Source organism: Protopterus annectens, chromosome 11.part0 (assembly GCF_019279795.1).
Source record: "Protopterus annectens isolate FY-2018-M chromosome 11.part0, PAN1.0, whole genome shotgun sequence".
Taxonomy (NCBI): domain Eukaryota; kingdom Metazoa; phylum Chordata; order Ceratodontiformes; family Protopteridae; genus Protopterus; species Protopterus annectens.
The window spans coordinates 1,521,028,585-1,521,052,186 of NC_056745.1; the positions used below are offsets into that span (position 1 = coordinate 1,521,028,585).

The following is a 23,602-nucleotide window of genomic DNA, read 5'->3' on the forward strand; positions in this document are numbered from 1 at the left end:
ATAAAAACCTTGACCTTGTTCTTTTGCAGGTACCTCTTGAATCGCTTTCATATCCATTAGAGCATAAATTTGTCTTTGTGCCTCTGCCCTTTGATTTTGTGGCAGGTTTGGCAAGCCTCTCATTTTTGGAAGGGTGTGGAAGTGGAACCTGTAACCTCTGTCTATAATGTCCAGAATCCATTTGTCTTTTGTAACAATGTGCCAATTTTTTGAAAATAATGCCAGTTTTCCGCCCAAAGGTTCTGCCATTAAAGCTTTGTTTGGCAGGCATAGGGGGAAGTCATTGTGTCTGTTTTCTAAATGACTGTGATCTACCTTATCCACCTCTTGGGGTTGGTGCTTGCCACTGTCTAGCTCTAAGATCCTTGAGGTTGTCCTCTACCCCTTAGGCGTCTGTATCTGCCCCTTTGAGGTCTGTCCGTGGCTGGAAAGGACCAATTTTTTGAAGGCCAGTTTCTGCTGAAGCGTGGAGGTTGTACCTGCAAGAAATCTTTCACTGTTTGCATAGATTTCACTTTTTCCTCCATTTTCTTTAGTACCTCCTCAGCTTTAACACCAAAAAATACATCTTTTTGAAGTGGTGCATCTAATTACTTTGCTTTGACATGATCTGGTAAGGTTTGCTCTTTGAGCCAAGCATGTCACGATAACAGACCGTGACAGCAGCTCTACATGAGGCCTCTAAAGCATCAAAACCACATTGCAAGGTATGTTTACCCACTTGCTCTGCTCCATGCAACAAATCCTGCAACTCTTTCAAATCTGGTTGTTCTGTTTGTGTCATTTTGCTTTTCAGCTGAGATAACAAAAACTGTTGGTACTTTAACATATGAAATTGACAGTTTAATGCCCTCATGGTTAAAGTGGCAGATGTATACACCTTTTCCCCCCACCTTTCTAATGCTCTGGAATCTCTCCCTGAAGGTAATGGGTTTTTAGCAGTAGAGGCCTTTATTCCCTTGGGACCCTGTGAAATTGTTTCTGGGTCTGCAGTATGGCTTTTATAAAGGAACTGGTGAGAATCAGGAACCCGGTAATACCTGTCTGGTTTAACAGGGGCTGGAGGTAAAGAATCTGGATTAAGGCTGGCTTCTGCGTACACATCATCCAAAATATCTAAAACAGGAGGGATAGCCAGGGGTCTATGCTGGGGGAGCAGTAGAAATTCCCTGAGCCTTTTCTTGGAATCGGAGTAATCTTGGCCTTCCCAGTGGAAGTGTTCCCTCAATGTATGCAGGGTTTCCCCAAAAGAGTAGTCCTCAGGGGGGGGAGACCGAGGGAATAGACTCCTCAGCATCAGAGTCTTCGAAAGGGGAATAGGCATTATCCTGGTCCTCAGAATGGTCTGAGGTAACAGAAGCCCGGTCTAAAGAAGGGTAGTCTTCCTCCAATCTCGGTCTTTTGTCAGAGGGGGGTTGAGAACCCCTGATGAGAGTTATCAAATCCTCAGCCATTTTAAGCATCTGCTTTTTAGGCATGGGGCCTTGAGAGGAGGTCTGAGGACCCTGTTTTTTAGTTTTCATGGCAGCTTTAGATTTAGTGAAGGATTTAATAGAGAAGGTGGAAGGCCTGAAGACGCCTTCAGAAATGGCAGGCCTGACTAAATTTACAGTTTCCCTGCCAAGAGTGGCGTCGGTATCTGCAGTGGGAATGGAGACTGAGGAGCCTGCGACCTCGGGTACTGAAGTCACCGGTAAAATAGATTCATCGGTAGTCAGGGGCTGCGTAGGTGCCTCGCTGAGAACCGGTAGTTGGCCTAAGCGTGGTCTCAGTACTCGGTGCAGACCTCGTATGTCGGTCCTTGTCTCTGCGTCTTTTGCTTAAAACTGGTGTTGGAGTATCCGACTACATAATATAATTACATTTTTTGCCAAAATAATGAAGGGCGAACTCCGCCAGGCGCTTAATAGTGTGCTTGTTGAACCTAGCACAAAAACGGCAGGCCGAGACGTCGTGGTCTGGCCCTAAGCAAGGTATACAGAAAGAGTGGAAATCCTTATGCGGTATTTGATTCCCACAAGAAATGCAATTATTAACTTTGTCTGACATCGGTCTGAGGCAAGAAAAGTTTCTAACGGGTACTTAGCTTTAAAGAAGACTTCGGCTGAAATACTTTCGTAAATCTCAGGAGATGGCCGACTGGCACTTGTGAACTGCTTCTGCTTCGGGCACCGCATGGCAAGAAATACTGGAGAAAATGGCATCGGCTGCCTCTTTTATACCCCTGCCACACTGACGTCAGGGAAGAAGCGACGACAACTGACGCCAGACCTAGACTTTGGAATTCGGCTGACCGAGGACCCGCCTGACGGCAGGATAACCCATCTGTAATGACTGCAGCTGTATGCACAATGAACATCCACATTGCAAAGTATGCTTTCCAACCCGTTCTGCTGAATGCAATAAATCCTGTAACTCTTTATTTTCCACACAATCAGAAATCAACATAATTTTATGTTTCAGTAAGCCCATAACATGTTGTTGATATTTAAGCATATGAAACTGGTGGTTTAAAGCCCTGATTGCCAAGGTTGCAGATGTATAAACTTATTTCATCTATCCAGCACCCTGGAATCTCTATCAGAAAGGGTAGGATTTTTGGCAGTAGAAGCCTTAACACCCTTGGGACCCTGAGAAATAGTCTCAGAATCAGCAGCTGGATTTTTGAAAAGAAATTTGTGGGAGTCAGGAACCCTGTAATATCTGTCTGGCTTACTAGGAGCCGGAGGCAGGGAATCAGGAGCCATGCTTGATTCCGAGAACACATCATCAACAATGTCTAATACAGGAGGTATAGCCAAAGGCCTATGCTGAGGAAGAAGAAGAAAATCCCTAAGCCTCTTTTTTGATTCAGAGAAGTTCTGACTCTCCCAGAGAAAATGTTCCCTTAAGGTACGCAAAGTCTCTCCAACAGAGTAATCCTCAGGAGGAGATGCAGATGGGATGGATTCCTCTGCATCAGAATCCTCATAGGGTGGAATAGAAAATTCCTAATCAGAAGAGGAATCTGAAGAAATGGAAACCTGATCTGAAGATTCATAATCAGTGCCTTGCCTAGGCCTCTTAGCAGGAGAGGGTTGGGAACCCCTGATCAAGCTAATTAAATCCTCAGCCATTTTGATCATCTGTTTTTTAGGCATAGGGGCCTGAGCACGTGGCTCATGCGTCCGTTTTTTAGACATAGAAGTTGTTTTTTACCTTGGTTTTGTTGCTGGCATCAATTTAATGTAAAAATGTTGAGGCCTGAAAACACCCTCAGAAGCCGATGCCTGCTCAGAGGCTCTGGACCCATCCAAGAGAGAGATATCTGCGGGTTCAATGCTTTGCGAATCTCATGGCATACTGGACTCTGAATGGGTCTCGGTAGAGGCCTGTGACTCAAAAGTAGCAGGCATCAGGGGCTGTGAAAGCGCCTCACTGAGTACTGGCGAACCGGCGACTGGCTTAGGGGAAGCTTTGTTGTCGGTTTTGGACCTTGACGGTCTGTCTCTGTCATTTCCCTTGCATTTTTTGTGAACTCCGGTAGTCGGATTGCTAACTGACGACATTTCAGGGTAGTTAAATCTTGATCCAAAATATTTAGAAGCAAAAATAAACCGACGCTTAGTGCGTTGGTTAAATTTAGCACAAAACTGACAGCAAGGCACGTTGTGATCAGGGCCTAGGCAAGGAATACAGTACAAATGAAAATCCTTATGAGGTATTTGCTTCCCACAAGTAATGCAATTATTAACTTTTACTGACATCGGTAAGGAGCAAGAAAAAGTTTCCCCAACGGGGTACTTAGCTTTAGTTTGAAGACTTCGGTTCTGAAACTGGAAAACAAAAATTTCAGGAGTCGGCTGACCGCCACTTGCGAACTGCTTCTGCTTCGGGCACCGCGCGGCAAGAAAGACTGATGAAAATGGCATCGGCTGCATGTTTTATACCCCTGACGACCTGACGTCATGGAAGAGGAGACAGCAACCGATGCAGAACCCAAGACTTTGTTATTCAGGCCAACTGAGGGCAACCTGCCAACATATAATGACTACCTCCCTAATGTAATGACTGCAACAGTGAAACACGAAGAACATCCTTATATTCCAAAAACTAACTATATACAGATGCAGGGGTATGGAGGTGGGTGCAGCTACTGTAGCAGTGTAGAATGGTCTTAACAGATTTGGCGAGAGTTTTTGTGAATTTTCAGAATTACCCTGGAAATCAGTGGAAAGGGCATAAATACCTAATGGTATATCCCAGACTACAGGAATGACAATGCATCTGTTTTCCAGGCCTGCCTGCAAGAAGTACTGCTGCAGAATTTGTTTACTTTGTTTTGAAAGGAAGTGAATGGATTTATATGAGGAGTTCCCCACAACTGGATCAGTTCCTTGAAGGCCACCTCATTCAGTTTCCATCTGTGAGGGTCTGTCCTGGACCTGCTCAGCTTGTCTGCCACTGCATTTTGCTCTGAAAGAAATGCTGATAAGTTACTTCCAAAGCCATCACAGCCAGCCTGCACAGAGGGTAAGACTGCATGCTCCCCCCCTTTAAGTACACCACTGTAGTGGTGTCTGTAATCACCACAAATGATGATGAAATGTGATAGCACGGATCACAGCTAATATATCTAACACTTATCCCGTTTCATCTGCCTAAAGAGTTCTAGAGGCCTTGCATGCTATCCCCATTGGGACTGTTTCCCAAGCAAAATCTGAGGTGTCTGTAGTCACAGACTGAACTTGGGACAGGAGGAGAAAAGGGGAGATCTGGAGTTTGAGCTATTTGGTGTCTCTACCACTGCAATTCTTTTTTGTCAATGTCCAAAACTGGAATATGAAGTTCTACAGCATCAGAATGTTTCCATGTGTAATCTGGTGAGAGGACTCATCAGAATCACAGAAGCCAGGAACCGTAGGAGATCAAGTCATTACAGAAAGCCTGCACAGAGGGTAAAACCTGCTTGTCAATGTCAGAAACTGACTGGAGAAGCTCTGGAGTCTCTCTAAATAAAAATCCATCTTTTCTGAAGCTTTTTGCTGAGACGTCTCCAGAAAGCAATCCAGAAACATAGTTTTGTGTGATGGAGTCAAAAAGGAATTTTAAAGATTTATCTTGAATCCAAGACTGGTAACGACAGGAGAGGAGAAACTCATGCTAAGGACTCCTCACATTTGAGAAAAGACTTTGCAAAGATAATAAGTTATCTAAATAAGGAAATATGTGAATGCCTTGTGGTGTGCAATGAGCTATCACTATATCTAGAAACTTTGTGAGCACCTGGGGAGCTATAGATATCCCAAAGAGTAATGCAGAGAACTCATAATGTGAACTAGACACAGAGAATCTGAGACATTTCCTGACAACTGAGGCTGTGGGGATGTTATGATAAACATAATTTACATCTAATTTTACCACAGAATGCAATACAGAGATGATTGGTAACAGATTTTGAAGAGTCAACATTCTTGAATCTTCATACACTCACAAACAGGTTGAGGAAGTAAATATCTAGAACTGGTTTCCAAGAAAACTCTCTCTGGCACAAGAAACATTCTGGAAGTAGAAGCTTTTCCCCTTTGATCTAAAAGGACTGGTTCTATGACTCCCAATGCTAGCAAGTGTTGAAATATACTCCAATACTACATGATTTCTAGTTTTCAAAGTAATCAATAGTGAGCAACATAGTCTTAAAGACATAGTTTTATGACTTGTATATGGTACTTTAAATGCCCTTAACAATAAATGTACCAAGATCCTTAAGAAGACCAGTTATTTCTAAAGCTATATATCCCACCCCTCACATTATCCCATATATAATCACCAAAGGGTAGGACCTTACATTTAAACTGCAGCCCAATGTTCATACTCCAATTTTCAATTTCAGACAAACAAGAGTGCAAGGAGTGATTTGTGACATACTAGTACCAGTAAGAGTGAAAGGGAAGGTCTACTAAATAAACTAAGCCCTAACACTTGAGTCCTGACAGACTCTCCCCGTTAACTTTTAAAATACTACATTTTGTTCCCTATTAAACAACCAAATAGCAATTCATTTTATTATGTATGGATTTACATTGATAGTTTCCAATCTGTGTATAACCTGGCCATGTTTTAATTTATCAAAAACTTTAGACATGTCCAGTTAAATCACTACATGCTTTTCCCATATCTTCTAATTTAGATTTTGTTTCCCAAAAAAGTTTATTTGTCCAATAAGGGTAGATTTGCTTTTAATAAATCAATACTGATTTTATCCAGATCTGAGCTGCATATATCTTCTAGACTTTTAATTATGCATCTTTCAAAGTAGATTCCAAGAACTTAAGTCAGAGTAATCAGGTGGAAATGGAAATGTCTGATTTCCTTTAGTAATCAGGTGGAAATGGAAATGTCTGATTTTCTTTAGTAATCAGGTGTAAATGGAAATGTCTGATTTCCCTTAGTAATCAGGTGGAAATGGAAATGTCTGATTTCCTTTAGCAATCAGGTGGAAATGGAAATGTCTGACTTCCTTTAGTAATCAGGTGGAAATGGAAATGTCTGGTTTCTTTTTCCTCCTTTGAATATGGAGACTACAAGACATATTTACTGGTCTCTCCGCACAAACCCAGAGTCATACATGTTGTTGTAAATTATTGATAGCTGAACAATGATGTTTGTAATGTAACTAATAAACCGTACAGATGAGTAGGCCCCATTGACCCATTGTATTTACTGCCCTTACACTTAGTACCACTTCCTCACTGGAAATTATAAGGAATTCACAATTTGCACCATCTTTTATGACTGCTATATAAACAGATTTATCAACAGAACTTAATCCCACAAAGTATTTACTTAATGCTCCAAGGCTGGCAAAATGGGAGGGATGGATATAGTTTGTGGCACATCCAGTTGTAAGATATCACAGTGTCTCCTCATTTTAGGGGGAACGGCTTGTTCCCTCAAAAATATCTCAATTAAGATGAGAATAGTTTCTGAAAAGGAGAATTTCTCCATAGGACATCACCAATTTTGCTCAGAATCAGAGATTTGAGCTTGGCATCCGCAGGAGAAGAAACCCTGTTCTTGTCAATGTCAGAATACTCTAGCAAGCTTTCCTCACCAATTTCTTATTGAGACTGCACTCAGGTAAGGACTTCTGCATTCCAGGATGAACAGCCTTCCTGGCTAATTTCAGTAAATCATCTTTACGAACAAACTCCATGTCTTCAAATGAGCAATATCTAACCTTTTGTTTTTTTCTTTCTTTGCAGGGACTTCCCTGGAAGAAGACAGATAAGGGGATGGCTCTCTACCCTTGGCGAGAGATCTCTTTCCCCGCCTACCTCAAGAAGTACCTCCTAAAGTATATTTCAGATCCAAAGAAGATGGTTCTCCCATGCCTAGACTGGACAACAGAATAGCCACAAAGGATGTGGCTGACCCCTGCTCCTTTGTAACTGATGTGACTACACAAGCAGAACCCAGAGATGTGAGTGATCTAAAGAACAATGATCAGCCACTATTGTCACCCATTAATGGCCGAGGCACTGTTGGAGCCTGTGGTGATGACAAGAGCTCCTTAATGTGCTGCTTCTTTTTTTAAGGAATGGTGGGAGAAGAGTCAGGAAGACTACAGTAAGTATCCATGCTGCAACAGAGGAAAATGCCTGATTACTGACATGCACTATTGGGACGAGTCAGTTGGAGGGTAAGTTGTCAAACAAGTGCTCACAAGCAGCAAATACACACTTAGGCTTCCTCAAACAGTCCCTTTCAAAGGTAAAGAACAAGACATACACAATAATCCCTGTCAGAATTTAATACTGAAGTGCTCTGACAGAAAAACCTGAAGGTAAGTTGTTACGAAGTGTATACCACCATTCCACTAAAAACACATTTCTTGTCCTGTGAAAGACTTCCAATCCTTATAACTTATACACACCAGTTAAAGTTTGCAAAAACAGTGCACAAAATTAACCCCAGTACTTAAAAATAAGCCCTGTTCCTGAAATAGCAGTCTTTGACAGAAAATGTCTGATTTTGAACAAAATACTACCTTTCTTAAGAGTAAATACTGCTTTCAATCAGCAAATAAAATATACAAGCATTTCTTAAAAAAGCATAATAACTTCTGTGTGGAAGGGCTTCCCTATGGGGACTTACTTGCCAGAAATGAAGTTGAAGCTGACTGCTATTTCTGTGAAGTCTCAGAGCAGCTTCTTCTCAAGGTGGCAAGAAAGTACTGAAATTGTCTACATTCTGCCTGCTAACTTCCCTCAAAGCGGCTAGCCAATCAGCAGTCAGGGTGTAGTTGTTGGAGGGAGCCAGAGCTTTGTGAAGTTGGCCAGTTGTATCCCAGGCAGAATGAAACTCATATAGCCTATGGCTACTGCAGGAGTGAGAATGGTAAATGTGAATTGCTGAGCCCAGAAAATGGCAGAGTTCCTATCTCCTTTTAGACACTGAGTAAAGCTTGCAGTATTGGCCAAATGGGAATGGGAGATGTACTTCAAATGTCTGTCATTTTCCTATAACCCTTGGTGGGCTCCTCTTAATAGCTATACTCTTAATTCTCTCCCCAAACTTTCAGGACAGCAGGAAACCTCCAGTTATAAACCTGTCTGGGAATCATGCAGATGATGAAAAGTCTTTCTTCCATTCCTGACAGATTAGTTGGAAATGTCCACTCAACTAGTAAGCAAGCTACTCAAAGAGAACCTTTGATCAGAGATATGCTGATGGCTGCTGGGAAATTATTTCAGGCTAAACTCATTAAAAGAGATAAATAGATTAAAGAACTATTTTGTTTAGCTTTGCACAGAGGGTAAGGCACAACTCAGACACGGGGTTTCCAAGGCTTTGAACTAGTCAAACTCTCAAAGCAAGCACTCAACCTTCATTCTACAGCCCAGCACTTGCTCAAATTTCTCAGTAAGCACTAACAAACTTTAGCACTACACCCCCTTATACTATCCAGAAGTACAAGGTTCGCTATTCGTCCATTCCGGTCAGTCAATAAACCAGTTCTTTAAACTATCCAGGCATGTCCAAAGCGCAGTTTCAGGTATACTCTCCAGTTCAGCTGGCGAATCTGGGAATCTTGAGGCAATGTTACAATTGCCTTATGTACACAGACAACCGTCTCCTTCTTCCAACAAACTCAAATATTTGTGAGAGATGCAACTATACAGCCAAACTGGAGGCCAAGCTCTCTCAACCCAAGACTGCCACAGTCAGTCAGGAGGAAAAGGAAACCACTCGCACCACACAACCAGTCTCACACAGACCAAATGCACCAGCAAACAAGACACAAACTCCCAAAAACATACTCGGAGGCTCTAAATAAAAATCTGCCAAAGCAGCAGAGACCTCCAAAGCAGACATCCAAGCAAACGCTACCCCACAACAACTTACACGTATCACATACTTCACAAAGTCAGTGTGCCACACAGTTGCAGTCCCTAAGGCTAAATAACACACCTAACACACTAGTAATTGGGAGACTCTATTGTCAGGCACACTGACGTCCCACTCACCAGACTAAACAAGGAGAGGGTCACTGTAAGCTGCTTGTCGGAAGCCAGGATCCACCACATAACACAGGCACTCAGGTCACTCCACAGCAGGTACAAATATGACTCTGCCATTGTCCATGTTGGTGTGAATGACCTGAGATGTACCTCCCTGGACTACATGAAAAGAGACATAGAGGAGCTCTCTGATCATGTAGCCCAGGCCGGTATGACCCTGACCCTGAGTAGCATATTGTCCTCACCAAGAATAGTGCCGCAGTATAAAGACAAAATGATCAATTTTAACAATTGGCTAAGCTATTGGTGTCATTCAAAGGGGATCCAGTGTCTGTCAGCCTGGGATGACATGCTAGACAAGCCATGTTGCTTCGCCAGGGACGGCTTGCACCTGCCACCCTTAGGCTTTCGAATACTGGCTAAGGCTGTTGCCACCCCCCATAGTGCCTTTTTTAGGCAAGGCTCAAAAGACAAACCCACCTCCATAGACAATACCAGAAACAAAAAACTAAAGGTAATGCTACTCAACGCCAGAAGTCTAAACCTCAAGATGCATGCACTCGAGACACTCCTCAGTATGGAGAAAATCGATATCTGTGCAGTAACAGAAACCTGGTTCAAGGCTCAAGAGAGCACCCCAGCACTACCAGGATTCAACTCATACCATTCCTTTCGGCCCCCGAACTTGGACCGGAATACCAAAGGCGGGGGCGTATCCATTTTCATCAAGGATACCCACACCTCCAGGTTAGTGGCATTGCACGAGGCAGCAGAGACCATCCATGTGCAACTAACTGTAGGTAAAACTGCTTTTCAGTTGATAGCCTGCTACAGATCACCCACCCTGTCTCAGGATCCCCACTTGGCATTCCTGAGAACATTGCAGAATATGAATGTCTCACCAAACACCATGATATTGGGGGATTTCAACTACCCAAACATTGACTGGGAAAACTACTCAAGTCTCAACTCTTTTGCCCAATGGTTCCTGGAGTTTATAAACTCAAATGCCATGGAACAACTGGTCACCACTCCCACAAGAGGGAACAACATACTGGACTTGGTCATCATCAACATGGGGGCTCAATGTTCCACAACAGAGGTAAATCCCTCGTTGGTAAGATCAGACCATAAACTTATCACAATGGACATCCACATCCTGACCCCACCCCCAGCCAAGGAAACCACTGTGAAAAAAATTCTCAAAAGCAAACTTCACACTTCTCAAGACCGAGGTGGAAAGTTTCAAAGCCCCCGGGCTAATGGAAAATGTTACCCAAACCGCAGAATCCTTTACAAATGCACTCTATGAGCACCTACAGGAATGCATGGATTGTGCCATCCCAAGTAAAACCAAGACTCACTCCTCCAAGAACAGGAGACCAGTCTGGTGGACCCCGGCCATAAATAAGCTATACAACAGAAGGAGGATACTATTACATGACAAGGCAAAATCCCAAAAAGCGAAGGCATCCTTGATCAGTACTAGCAAGAAACTTCGATCCCTCATAAAATCATCAAAGACCAGCTTCGAAAGAAAAATCGCCAAAGACTCTAAAGATAATCACAAGGCGTTCTTTAGCTACATCAAAAATCTGGGTGGCAGCTCTCAGATCTGCTCTGAGCTGGTGCAAAATGGCACAAAATACACTGAACCCACAGACATTGCCAACATCCTGGCGGACAGGTTCAGTGCAAACCCCCCTTCCCCCCCAAAAGGGCCTGTGTCTATCCCAGAAGAATGCAGTCCCCCAGACATTACAGACACAAAGGTGAAAGCAGCCCTCTCCAAAGTAAAAAACATAGCATCAATGGGACCAGATGGTATCCTGGGCTGCATCTTACACGAGCTCCAAAACAAACTAAACCCTCACATGAATTCACTGTTCCAACTCAGCCTTACCACAGGTTATGTACCCAAAGAATGGCATACAGCAACAGTGATCCCGCTCCAAATAGGTGGTGCCACAATGGATCCCGGGAACTATCGCCCTATAAGCCTGGCTAGCCTGGTCTGCAAGGCTATGGAGCGCATCATCATGGATCTCATAAACAAAGACATTGGGAACCTCCAAACAATGGTCCCTATCCAATTTGGCTTTAAGGGCAGATCTTGCCTCTTAAACCTAGTTGACTTCTTCGAAACAGTTAGCAAAGCCTTAGATGAGGGAAAGGTAGTCCACACAGACTATCTAGACCTCGCAAAGGCCTTCGACACAATACCCCACTCTGATTTCATAAATAAGCTTACCAGCTTAAACAGCAACCCATATGTCACAAGATGGGTTGCAAACTGGCTCAGGGATAGAACTCACATGGTCAGAGTCACGGGTGACATGTCCGACTCTAAACCAGTTACAAGTGGTGTCCCACAGAGATCAGTCCTGGGACCCCTCTTCTTCGGTATATACTTCTCTGAGGTACAGGCAAACACGGGAGGACTGTGGCTGACCAAGTTTGCAGATGATTGCAAAATGTGAGCCATAATCGACTCTCCAGCTGACACAAGCATCCTCCAGAAGGGCCTTACGGAGACTGATACCTGGTGTCAGAACCATGGCCTCAAGCTAAATGCAAAAAAAATGCATAGTCATCCCCTCTGGGAAAAACAAAGTGCCCACAAACTACCATATAGGAGGTAGTCCACTAATTACGGTAGAAGTAATCAGGGATCTGGGGACCCAAGTAGATAGTAACCTCTCCTTTGACAATCACATTGCCAAAGGGGTTAGAAAAACATTCTATATAGCCTACCTAATCACGAAAGGGTTCTCATCTAGATCAAGAGAGGTCACTGTGCCCCTCTACTCATTGCTCATCAGGCCCATAATTAAGTACAATGCCCCATTTGGGATGTACCTTACCAGACACCTTCAACAGCTAGAGAGACCTCAAAAATACCTCACCAAGAGGATCGTGGGCCTCAAACAGATGCCCTATGCAGCTCGACTAAAGAAACTCCAGCTCTACTCAGTTGCTTACCGCCTACTCAGAGGTGATCTCTGCCTGACATACAAGGCCATGTCTAACCCGGAATTGTTGAACATGCTCCACCTCAAGAAAACCAGATCCATTAGAGCTACACGCTCCAGGGATTTAAACCTTAGCACAACAATAAATAGGACATGCTGGAGGGATAGATTCATATCACAAAGGCTTCCCACGCTCTGGAATAGAATCCCAGTCCATGTCAGGCAGAGCCCCTCACTGACCCTCTTCAAGAGAAATCTTGAGTGGATGGGAAATCGTAAATTTGCTCCTGGGATCACTTCTATGGCCCTGCTGGACAGAGGCTCAGGAATCTAGTCTAAAAGGGAGGCGAAAGCCAACACATTCTGGCTAGGCTTATAAATGCCCTAGGGCAGATAGCCTAGTACCTACCTATGAACCTACAACATATGGTCAGCAACTTAAAGAATATAGAGTTTCGTTCCTTCCATTCAGTTAATTTATTAATTCAATTAATTCACTTGTTAATTCTCCAATACCTGCTTTGTCCTGTTCTTAGTCATAGAAAGCTATCATATGGAAAGAAACAGTTGCAAAAAAGAGTAAAATCCCATGACTGGAAGAACTCCCTGGTCAGCCTCAGTAAGAGGCGGAGATCCCTCATAAAATCCTCGAAAGCTAGTTATGAAAACAAAATAGTCACTGATTCTAAAGACAACCACAAAGCATTCTATAGCTATGTCATCTGCTCTGAATTACAACACAATGGCACTAAATATACAGAACCAACTGATATTGCCAACATCCTGGCAAATAGGTTCAGTGCTAAGTTTACCCCACCCCACGCCCTAAAGGGCCCATCTCTATACCAGAAGAATGCAAAGTTCCTGTAATCACGGCTGCACAGGTAAAACCACACTCTCCAAAGCCAAGAACACAGCATCCATGGGACCTGACAACATCCCAGGCTACTTTCTACATTAACTACAGAATGAACTGGCACCCCATCTAAGCACCATGTTCAATCATAGCCTCACCTCAGGCTTTGTGTGCCCACTGAATGGCGCACAGCGACAGTTACCCCACTCCACAAAGGGGGAGCCAACAAGGACCCTGGGAACTGCCGCCCCATTAGCCTAACGAGCCTGGTCTGCAAGGCCATGGAATGTATCATCATGGAACTTATAAACAAAGACATTGGTAATCTCCAAACTCTGGACCCCACCCAGTTCGGGTTTGTAAAAGGTAGATCATGTCTCTTAAACCGGACTGACTTCTTTGAAACAGTCACCAAAGCCGTAGACGAGGGTAAGGTGGTTCACACAGCCTATCTAGATCTCACCAAGGCTTTTGACAGCATCCCCCACTCTGGAATTATAGATAAACTCACTAAACTAGGTATAAATCCCTATGTCACAAGATGGGTTGCCAACTGGCTCACTGACAGAACCCACACTGTAAAGTAGAAGACTCCAAATCTGACTTCAGACCATTGACAAATGGAGTACCACAGGGTTCAGTCCTGGGTCATCTCCTGTGTGGTATCTACTTTTCTGAAGTACAGGCTAAAACAGAAGGTCTTTGGCTAAAGAAGTTCGCAGATAACTGCAAACTAGGAGTCATAATTGAAACTCCTAATGATGTGGACATCCTACAAAAGGGCCTCACTGAGACAGATGCCTGGAGTCAAAGCCATGGCCTCAAGCTCAATGCCAAAAAGTGCATTGTCATCCTCTTTGGTAAAAACTCTGTACCCATGAGCTACCACATAGGTGGTAGTCTACTTAACACTGAAAGTGTGATAAGAGACCTTGGGACACAGGTGTACAGTAGTCTCTCCTTTGATAATCACATCACCACAGTAGTCAGGAAATCCTTTTACGTGGCACACCTCATCACAAAAGGTTTCTCATCCAGGAAAAAAGAGGTCATTGTTCCCCTCTACTCATCACTCATTAGACTCATTATAGAATACAATGCCCCTTTTGGTATGTACCTCAAGACATTTACAATAACTGGAAAGGCCGCAGAAATACCTCACAAAGAGGATTACTGACCTCAAAGAGATGTCCTGTGCAGACCATCTCAAAAAACTGCAGCTTTACTCCATCGCATATTGCTTACTCAGAGGCAATCTCTGCCTAACATACAAATCTATGTCAAACCCAGAGCTGTTGGACATGCTCCACTTAAAGAAATCCCAATCCCTCCAAGTTACACGCTCTAGGGACCTAGACCTTGTCATCACAATAAACAGAAAGTACAATTGTGTACACTTACCATAAATGTAGATGTTCAAGTGTATTCACTGCTGCAGTCATTACATTAGGGTAATCTGCTGGCAGGTTGCCCTCAGTCGACCTGATTAACAAAGTCTTGGGTCCTGCATCGGATGCTGTCCCTTCTTCCATGACGTCAGGTCGTCAGGGGTATAAAACATGCAGCCGACGTCATTACATCAGTTTTTCTTTCCCCAGATGTCAGGTGCCCCCCTCATGGGGAGCAAATAAATACAAAAACATAAAAGTATACCTCCAACCAAAAGCAAATATTATGTTCTTCGTGTTTTGTTGTTGCAGTCACTACATTTGGGTAGATTCCCAAAGCTATGGTTGGGAGGAGGAGTTTATAAAGCATTATGGCCAGCTATAAGGCCCTGCAAGACAGCAGTGGCAAAGCCAGCTCTGGATTTAGAGAAAATTGGTAAATGATAATGCTTGGTGAAAGTATGCACAGAACTCCAGGTAGCAGCTTCTAGGATATCCCTGGTAGGGACACCTCTGAGAAAGGCTGCAGAAGCAGATGCAGCCCTGGTGGAGTGAGATCTGATCCCCTGGGGGATAGGTTTTCCATGGTGCTTATAGCAGAAATGAATGCAATGGCTTATCCATTTAGAAATGGTTTGTTTTGAAATAGCCTTCCCCTCTGCCCCTGCAGCAAATGCTACCAGCAATTGTTCAGATTTTCTTCGAGATTTAGTCCTGTCCAAGTAGAATCTTAGTTGTATGTGCACATCCAAGGAATGCAGAATCCGTTCTCCTTTATTCTGTTGATTGGGAAAGAAGGTTGGCAAATGAAGAGACGGATTAAGAACCACACTGGAAACCACCTTGGGCATGAAGGATGGATTGGTCCTGAGAGATACCCTGCCGCATGAAAGATGATGAAAGGCTCCACTGCCATAAGTGCCTGTAATTTAGATATGCTTCTAGCTGAAGTGATAGCTAAAAGGAAGGCCATTTTCCAAGAAAGAATTTTTAAGTCTGCAGTGGCAGCTAGCTCAAAAGGAGGCAGAGTGAGTTTCTCCAAAACAAAGTTAAGGTCTCAGGCAGGGGATGGAGCTCTCCTGGGTGATCTCAATTTTTTTGCCCCTCTGAGATACTGCTTGAGCAGAGAATGAGTGAAGAGGGGCGGTTCTGTGCTATAGTGAGCTGAAATAGCCGAGGCGTGGATTTTAATGGAGGAAAACGACAGGCCCTTGTGAAGCATCTCAGTTAGGTATTGCAAAATCTGAAGTAAATTGGGTGCTGCTGTGCTTATATGTTGGAAGCTGAGGGTGCAGAATTTGGTTCTCCTGCTGAGACAGCAGGAAAGGGGTCTGAGGCAGGTGCCATGGAGATATTTGCGACACTGCGCAGGAGGGGGTACCACTGTTGGCACGGCCAGTCTGGAGCAATCAAAATCATCCTTGGTTTGTCCTGTCTGACTTTTAGTCGAACTTTGGAGAGCAGAGGCAGAGGGGGGGAAAGCGTAGACTGATAGATTTTTCCAGCTGAAGAAGAGAGCATCCACTTTCCAGGCCTGTTTGTGGGGAGTCCTTGTGCAAAACTTGTCCAACTGGTAGTTCTGGAGGGAGGCGGGAGGCAAATAGATCTATGTCTGGGCTCCCTCATTTGTTTGTCAACATGTTGAAAATCCGTGGTTCCAGTTTCCACTCGTGTGGGTCCATGAAGTTTCTGCTTAGTCCATCTGCCAGTGTACTCAATTTTCCTGGCAGGAATTGAGCTTGTAGATGCACTTGGTAGCTCAGGGCCATGTTCCACAATGCCATGGCTAGTCTTCAGAGGGGGTAGGAATGTGTACCCCCCTGCTTGTTTATGTACCACATAACAGCGGTGTTGCCCGTCTTTTCCATTAGTTGTCCTGGAAGAATGTAGTCCTTGAAGGCTGTCAGAGCATTCTGTACAGCTAACATTTCTTTTTGGTTGATATGGAGGTGCATTTGATCTGGGATCCATTTACCCTGAATGCACTTCCCTGCCAGGTGAGCCCCCCATGAACAGTCTGATGCATCTGTAGTTAGGGTTTGGGCAGCAGGGGGTAGTGTGAATGGTAATCCCTTGTTTTGGTGGCAGGCTTCTGCCCACCATAGGAACTCCAGGTGTAGGCAAGGTATGATAGGAATCATTGTTTCCAGGCTGTTACAATGTTGACTCCATAAACATTTTAGGTACGACTGTAGTTTCCTCATATGTAGTCTTGCACATGGAATTAGAAGAATGCAGGAGGCCACGAACCCCAAGGCTTGCAGCATTTGTCTTGCAGATAGCAGGGTTTTTGTGGCCCTATGTCTGAAGTAAGTTACCAAATGAATTTGCTTCTCTGGCGTGAGAAAAGCCATCTGGGCAGTTGTATTCAAGCTTGCACCCAGGAATGTAATCTGTTGACAGGGCACCAGTTGTGATTTCTTTTTGTTTATGGTGTACCCTAGACAAGTTAGAACCCTTTTTACAAACGCCAGATGATTTAAAAGTGTGCCCTGGTTTTCTGCCTGAATTAGACAATCGCCCAGGTATGGATAAATGTTAATGTTTCTTTGCCTGCAAAATGCAATAACTGGAGCCAGGCACTTTGTGAATACCCTGGGCGCAGTAGACAAGCCAAAAGGCAGTGCAGAGAACTGATAATGCAAGTAGCCTACTTTGAAACATAGGTATCTTCTGCAAGATTCCCTGATTGAGATGTGCAGGTATGTTTCTTTTAAATCTAGAGTTGCCAACCAGGCATCTTTGCCTAGCATAGGGAATAACTGGTGAAGAGTCAGCATCTTGAACTTTGGAATCTCCAGAAAGGTGTTTAGAGCTGACAGATCCAGGACTGGACGCCATGATTTGTCTTTTCTGGGTACCAGGAAAAGCCTTGAATAGAAACCTTGTCCCTTTTCCTCTTCTGGCACCATTTGAATAGCCCTCATGCTTAGGAGGGAAAGTACTTGCTTTCAAGCCTCTGCCCACTGATTCGGGGGCAGGTATGGCCACCCCTTTGGTGTTGGCAATATGTGGAATGAAATCTGTATCCCTGGGACACTATATTTAAAACCCATTTGTCTTGGGTTATGAGTTCCCAGTTCTTTGCATGAAGAGCAATCTTTCCCCCCAAAGGGGGTTTGCTGAGATAAGTGCTTGGTAATTTTAAAAGGAAGTCATTGAGACTGTTTACTGTAGGGGGGGTGTCTTATTTCCAGATTTGGAAGTGGAGGCCCCCCACTGCTTAGTTCTGAGCGTACCCTGGGACTGAAATCTGGGGTTTCTGCTGACACAAGCATCCTCCAGAAGGGCCTTACGGAGACCGATACCTGGTGTCAGAACCACGGCCTCAAGCTAAATGCAAAAAAATGCATAGTCATCCCCTTTGGGAAAAACAAAGTGCCCACAAACTACCATATAGGAGGTAGTCCACTAATTACGGTAGAAGTAATCAGGGATCTGGGGACCCAAGTAGATAGTAACCTCTCCTTTGACAATCACATTGCCAAAGGGGTTAGAAAAACATTCTATATAGCCTACCTAATCACGAAAGGGTTCTCATCTAGATCAAGAGAGGTCACTGTGCCCCTCTACTCATTGCTCATCAGGCCCATAATTGAGTACAATGCCCCATTTGGGATGTACCTTACCAGACACCTTCAACAGCTAGAGAGACCTCAAAAATACCTCACCAAGAGGATCGTGGGCCTCAAACAGATGCCCTATGCAGCTCGACTAAAGAAACTCCAGCTCTACTCAGTTGCTTACCGCCTACTCAGAGGTGATCTCTGCCTGACATACAAGGCCATGTCTAACCTGGAATTGTTGAACATGCTCCACCTCAAGAAAACCAGATCCATTAGAGCTACACGCCCAGGGATTTAAACCTTAGCACAAATAGGACATGCTGGAAGATTCATATCACAAAGGCTTCCCACGCCTGGAATAGAATCCCAGTCCATGTCAGGCAGAGCCCCTCACTGACCCTCTTCAAGAGAAATCTTGAGTGGATGGGAAATCGTAAATTTGCTCCTGGGATCACTTCTATGGCCCTGCTGGACAGAGGCTCAGGAATCTAGTCTAAAAGTGATAAAGCCAACACATTCTGGCTAGGCTTATAAATGCCCTAGGGCAGATAGCCTAGTACCTACCTATGAACCTATAACATATGGTCAGCAACTTAAAGAATATAGAGTTTCATTCCTTCCATTCAGTTAATTTATTAATTCAATTAATTCACTTGTTAATTCTCCAATACCTGCTTTGTCCTGTTCTTAGTCATAGAAAGCTATCATATGGAAAGAAACAGTTGCAAAAAAGAGTAAAATCCCATGACTGGAAGAACTCCCTGGTCAGCCTCAGTAAGAGGCTGAGATCCCTCATAAAATCCTCGAAAGCTAGTTATGAAAACAAAATTGCCACTGATTCTAAAGACAACCACAAAGCATTCTATAGCTATGTCATCTGCTCTGAATTACAACACAATGGCACTAAATATACAGAACCAACTGATATTGCCAACATCCTGGCAAATAGGTTCAGTGCTAAGTTTACCCCACCCCACCCCCTAAAGGGCCCATCTCTATACCAGAAGAATGCAAAGTTCCTGCAATCACAGCTGCACAGGTAAAAACCACACTCTCCAAAGCCAAGAACACAGCATCCATGGGACCTGACAACATCCCAGGCTGCATTCTACATTAACTACAGAATGAACTGGCACCCCATCTAAGCACCATGTTCAATCATAGCCTCACCTCAGGCTTTGTGCCCACTGAATGGCGCACAGCGACGGTTACCCCACTCCACAAAGGGGGAGCCATCAAGGACCCTGGGAACTGCCGCCCCATTAGCCTAACGAGCCTGGTCTGCAAGGCCATGGAATGTATCATCATGGAACTTATAAACAAAGACATTGGTAATCTCCAAACTCTGGACCTCACCCAGTTCGGGTTTGTAAAAGGTAGATCATGTCTCTTAAACCTGACTGACTTGTTTGAAACAGTCACCAAAGCCGTAGACGAGGGTAAGGTGGATCACACAGCCTATCTAGATCTCACCAAGGCTTTTGACAACATCCCCCACTCTGGAATTATAGATAAACTCACTAAACTAGGTATAAATCCCTATGTCACAAGATGGGTTGCCAACTGGCTCACTGACAGAACCCACACTGTAAAGTAGAAGACTCCAAATCTGACTTCAGACCATTGACAAATGGAGTACCACAGGGTTCAGTCCTGGGTCATCTCCTGTGTGGTATCTACTTTTCTGAAGTACAGGCTAAAACAGAAGGTCTTTGGCTAAAGAAGTTCGCAGATAACTGCAAACTAGGAGTCATAATTGAAACTCCTAATGATGTGGACATCCTACAAAAGGGCCTCACTGAGACAGATGCCTGGAGTCAAAGCCATGGCCTCAAGCTCAATGCCAAAAGTGCATTGTCATCCTCTTTGGTAAAAACTCTGTACCCATGAGCTACCACATAGGTGGTAGTCTACTTAACACTGAAAGTGTGATAAGAGACCTTGGGACACAGGTGTACAGTAGTCTCTCCTTTGATAATCACATCACCACAGTAGTCAGGAAATCCTTTTACGTGGCACACCTCATCACAAAAGGTTTCTCATCCAGGAAAAAGAGGTCATTGTTCCCCTCTACTCATCACTCATTAGACATTATAGAGTACAATGCCCCTTTTGGTATGTACCTCAAGACATTTACAATAACTGGAAAGGCCGCAGAAATACCTCACAAAGAGGATTACTGGCCTCAAAGAGATGTCCTGTGCAGACCGTCTCAAAAAACTCCAGCTTTACTCCATCGCATATTGCTTACTCAGAGGCAATCTCTGCCTAACATACAAATCTATGTCAAACCCAGAGCTGTTGGACATGCTCCACTTAAAGAAATCCCAATCCCTCCAAGTTACACGCTCTAGGGACCTAAACCTTGTCATCACAATAAACAGAAAGTACAATTGTGTACACTTAACATAAATGTAGATGTTCGAGTGTATTCACTGCTGCAGTCATTACATTAGGGTAATCTGCTGGCAGGTTGCCCTCAGTCGGCCTGATTAACAAAGTCTTGGGTCCTGCGTCGGATGCTGTCCCTTCTTCCATGACGTCAGGTTGTCAGGGGTATAAAACATGCAGCCGACGTCATTACATCAGTTTTTCTTTCCCCAGATGTCAGGTGCCCCCCTCATAGGGAGCACATAAACACAAAAACATAAAAGTATACCTCCAACCAAAAGCAAATATTATGTTCTTCGTGTTTTGTTGTTGCAGTCATTACATTTGGGTAGATTCCCAAAGCTATGGTTGGGAGGAGGAGTTTATACAGCATTATGGCCAGCTATAAGGCCCTGCAAGACAGCAGTGGCAAAGCCAGCTCTGGATTTAGAGAAAATTGGTAAATGATAATGCTTGGTGAAAGTATGCACAGAACTCCAGGTAGCAGCTTCTAGGATATCCCTGGTAGGGACACCTCTGAGAAAGGCTGCAGAAGCAGATGCAGCCCTGGTGGAGTGAGATCTGATCCCCTGGGGGATAGGTTTTCCATGGTGCTTATAGCAGAAATGAATGCAATGGCTTATCCATTTAGAAATGGTTTGTTTTGAAATAGCCTTCCCCTCTGCCCCTGCAGCAAATGCTACCAGCAATTGTTCAGATTTTCTTCGAGATTTAGTCCTGTCCAAGTAGAATCTTAGTTGTATGTGCACATCCAAGGAATGCAGAATCCGTTCTCCTTTGTTCTGTTGATTGGGAAAGAAGGTTGGCAAATGAAGAGACTGATTAAGAGCCACATGGAAACCACCTTGGGCATGAAGGATGGATTGGTCCTGAGAGATACCCTGCCGCATGAAAGATGATGAAAGGCTCCACTGCCATAAGTGCCTGTAATTCAGATATGCTTCTAGCTGAAGTGATAGCTAAAAGGAAGGCCGTTTTCCAAGAAAGAATTTTTAAGTCTGCAGTGGCAGCTAGCTCAAAAGGAGGCAGAATGAGTTTCTCCAAAACAAAGTTAAGGTCTCAGGCAGGGGATGGAGCTCTCCTGGGTGATCTCACGTTTTTTGCCCCTCTGAGATACTGCTTGAGCAGAGAATGAGTGAAGAGGGGCGGTTCCATGTTATAGTGAACTGAAATAGCCGAGGCGTGGATTTTAATGGAGGAAAAAGACAGGCCCTTGTGAAGCATCTCAGTTAGGTATTGCAAAATCTGAAGTAAATTGGGTGCTGCTGTGCTTATATGTTGGAAGCTGAGGGTGCAGAATTTAGTTCTCCTGCTGAGACAGCAGGAAAGGGGTCTGAGGCAGGTGCCATGGAGATATTTGCGACACTGCAGGAGGGGTACCACTGCGCCTGCGGCCAGTCTGGAGCAATCAAAATTATCCTTGGTTTGTCCTGTCTGACTTTTAGTAGAACTTTGGAGAGCAGAGGCAGAGGGGGTAAAAGCGTAGACTGATAGATTTTTCCAGCTGAAGAAGAGAGCATCCACTTTCCAGGCCTGTTTGTGGGGAGTCCTTGTGCAAAACTTGTTCAACTGGTAGTTCTGGGGGGAAGCGGGAGGCAAAGAGATCTATGTCTGGGCTCCCTCATTTGTTTGTCAACATGTTGAAAATCCGTGGTTCCAGTTTCCACTCATGTGGGTCCATGAAGTTTCTGCTTAGTCCATCTGCCAGTGTACTCAATTTTCCTGGCAAGAATTGAGCTTGTAGATGCACTTGGTAACTCAGGGCCATGTTCCACAATGCCATGGCTAGTCTTCAGAGGGGGGTAGGAATGTGTACCCCCCCTGCTTGTTTATGTACCACATAACAGCGGTGTTGCCCGTCTTTACCATTAGTTGTCCTGGAAGAATGTAGTCCTTGAAGGCTGTCAGAGCATTCTGTACAGCTAACATTTCTTTTTGGTTGATATGGAGGTGCATTTGATCTGGGATCCATTTACCCTGAATGCACTTCCCTGCCAGGTGAGCCCCCCATGAACAGTCTGATGCATCTGTAGTTAGGGTTTGGGCGGAAGGGGGTAGTGTGAATGGTAATCCCTTGTTTTGGTGGCAGGCTTCTGCCCACCATAGGAACTCCAGGTGTAGGCAAGGTATGATAGGAATCATTGTTTCTAGGCTGTTACAATGTTGACTCCATAAACATTTTGAAAAATGATAGGTAGGTTTGTGTACTATGTCCAAGAAAAACACATCAGCAAAAAATATTTAAGAAACATAATCCGATTTTTTAAGGTTACATACAATCAGTACAACAACCCACATTTAGTTTGCCTCCTAATTAATACAAGATATCAGTTTGTAATCCAGTACAATATGGCTCTAACACAGAGTGCAAAAGGTTCCAGGATGTCCAGACAAATAAATGAGACTTCCTTGGAGAAAAAAAAAACAGGTATTTGAACAACGTCTTTACGAAAAGAAAAAGAGGAATGTGAGTGAGAAACAGAATGGTAAAATCAGAAAAAATACCTGAAAATGTAAACAGTCCAAAAGTCATGATTATGAAACTCGTAACAGAAAAGGAAGTTTGTAGTTTAACAAGAGAACATAACAACGAGATGAAAGTTGTTAAATTTCTTGTTTAAGATGTCCATCGACTTACCACCTGCAATTGCTGAAGGTTCTAATAATTCTTCTTGATTTAAGGAAGGAATGTGATTCACATTCTGAAGAATGGAACAGTTCCTGCATCTAAAGGCACAATGAATAATAAAAGTTTCACTATACCAGTCAGTTATGCAACACTATACTTTTAATCTGATGATTTCACACACTGTCGCTGGTAAATTAAACTAACTTCACATATTTTATTAAAAACTTGAGAGAGTTTGTAAGTTGTAATAAGCTGGTAAGAATGAAAATAGGTTTGGTAAGGTTTAATGTAATCAAC

General features: G+C 43.8%; 1 protein-coding gene across 1 annotated transcript in view; it reads right to left on the bottom strand.

The window, feature by feature from the left end:
- The window catches only part of LOC122815102 (protection of telomeres protein 1-like), a 1,603,082-nt gene that overhangs the window by 121,163 nt on the left and 1,458,317 nt on the right, over nt 1-23,602 (bottom strand). Inside the window, exon 16 of the mRNA XM_044087343.1 lies at nt 23,315-23,403. Coding sequence (XP_043943278.1) covers nt 23,315-23,403 — 89 coding nt within the window. The remainder of the gene's footprint in view (nt 1-23,314; nt 23,404-23,602) is intronic.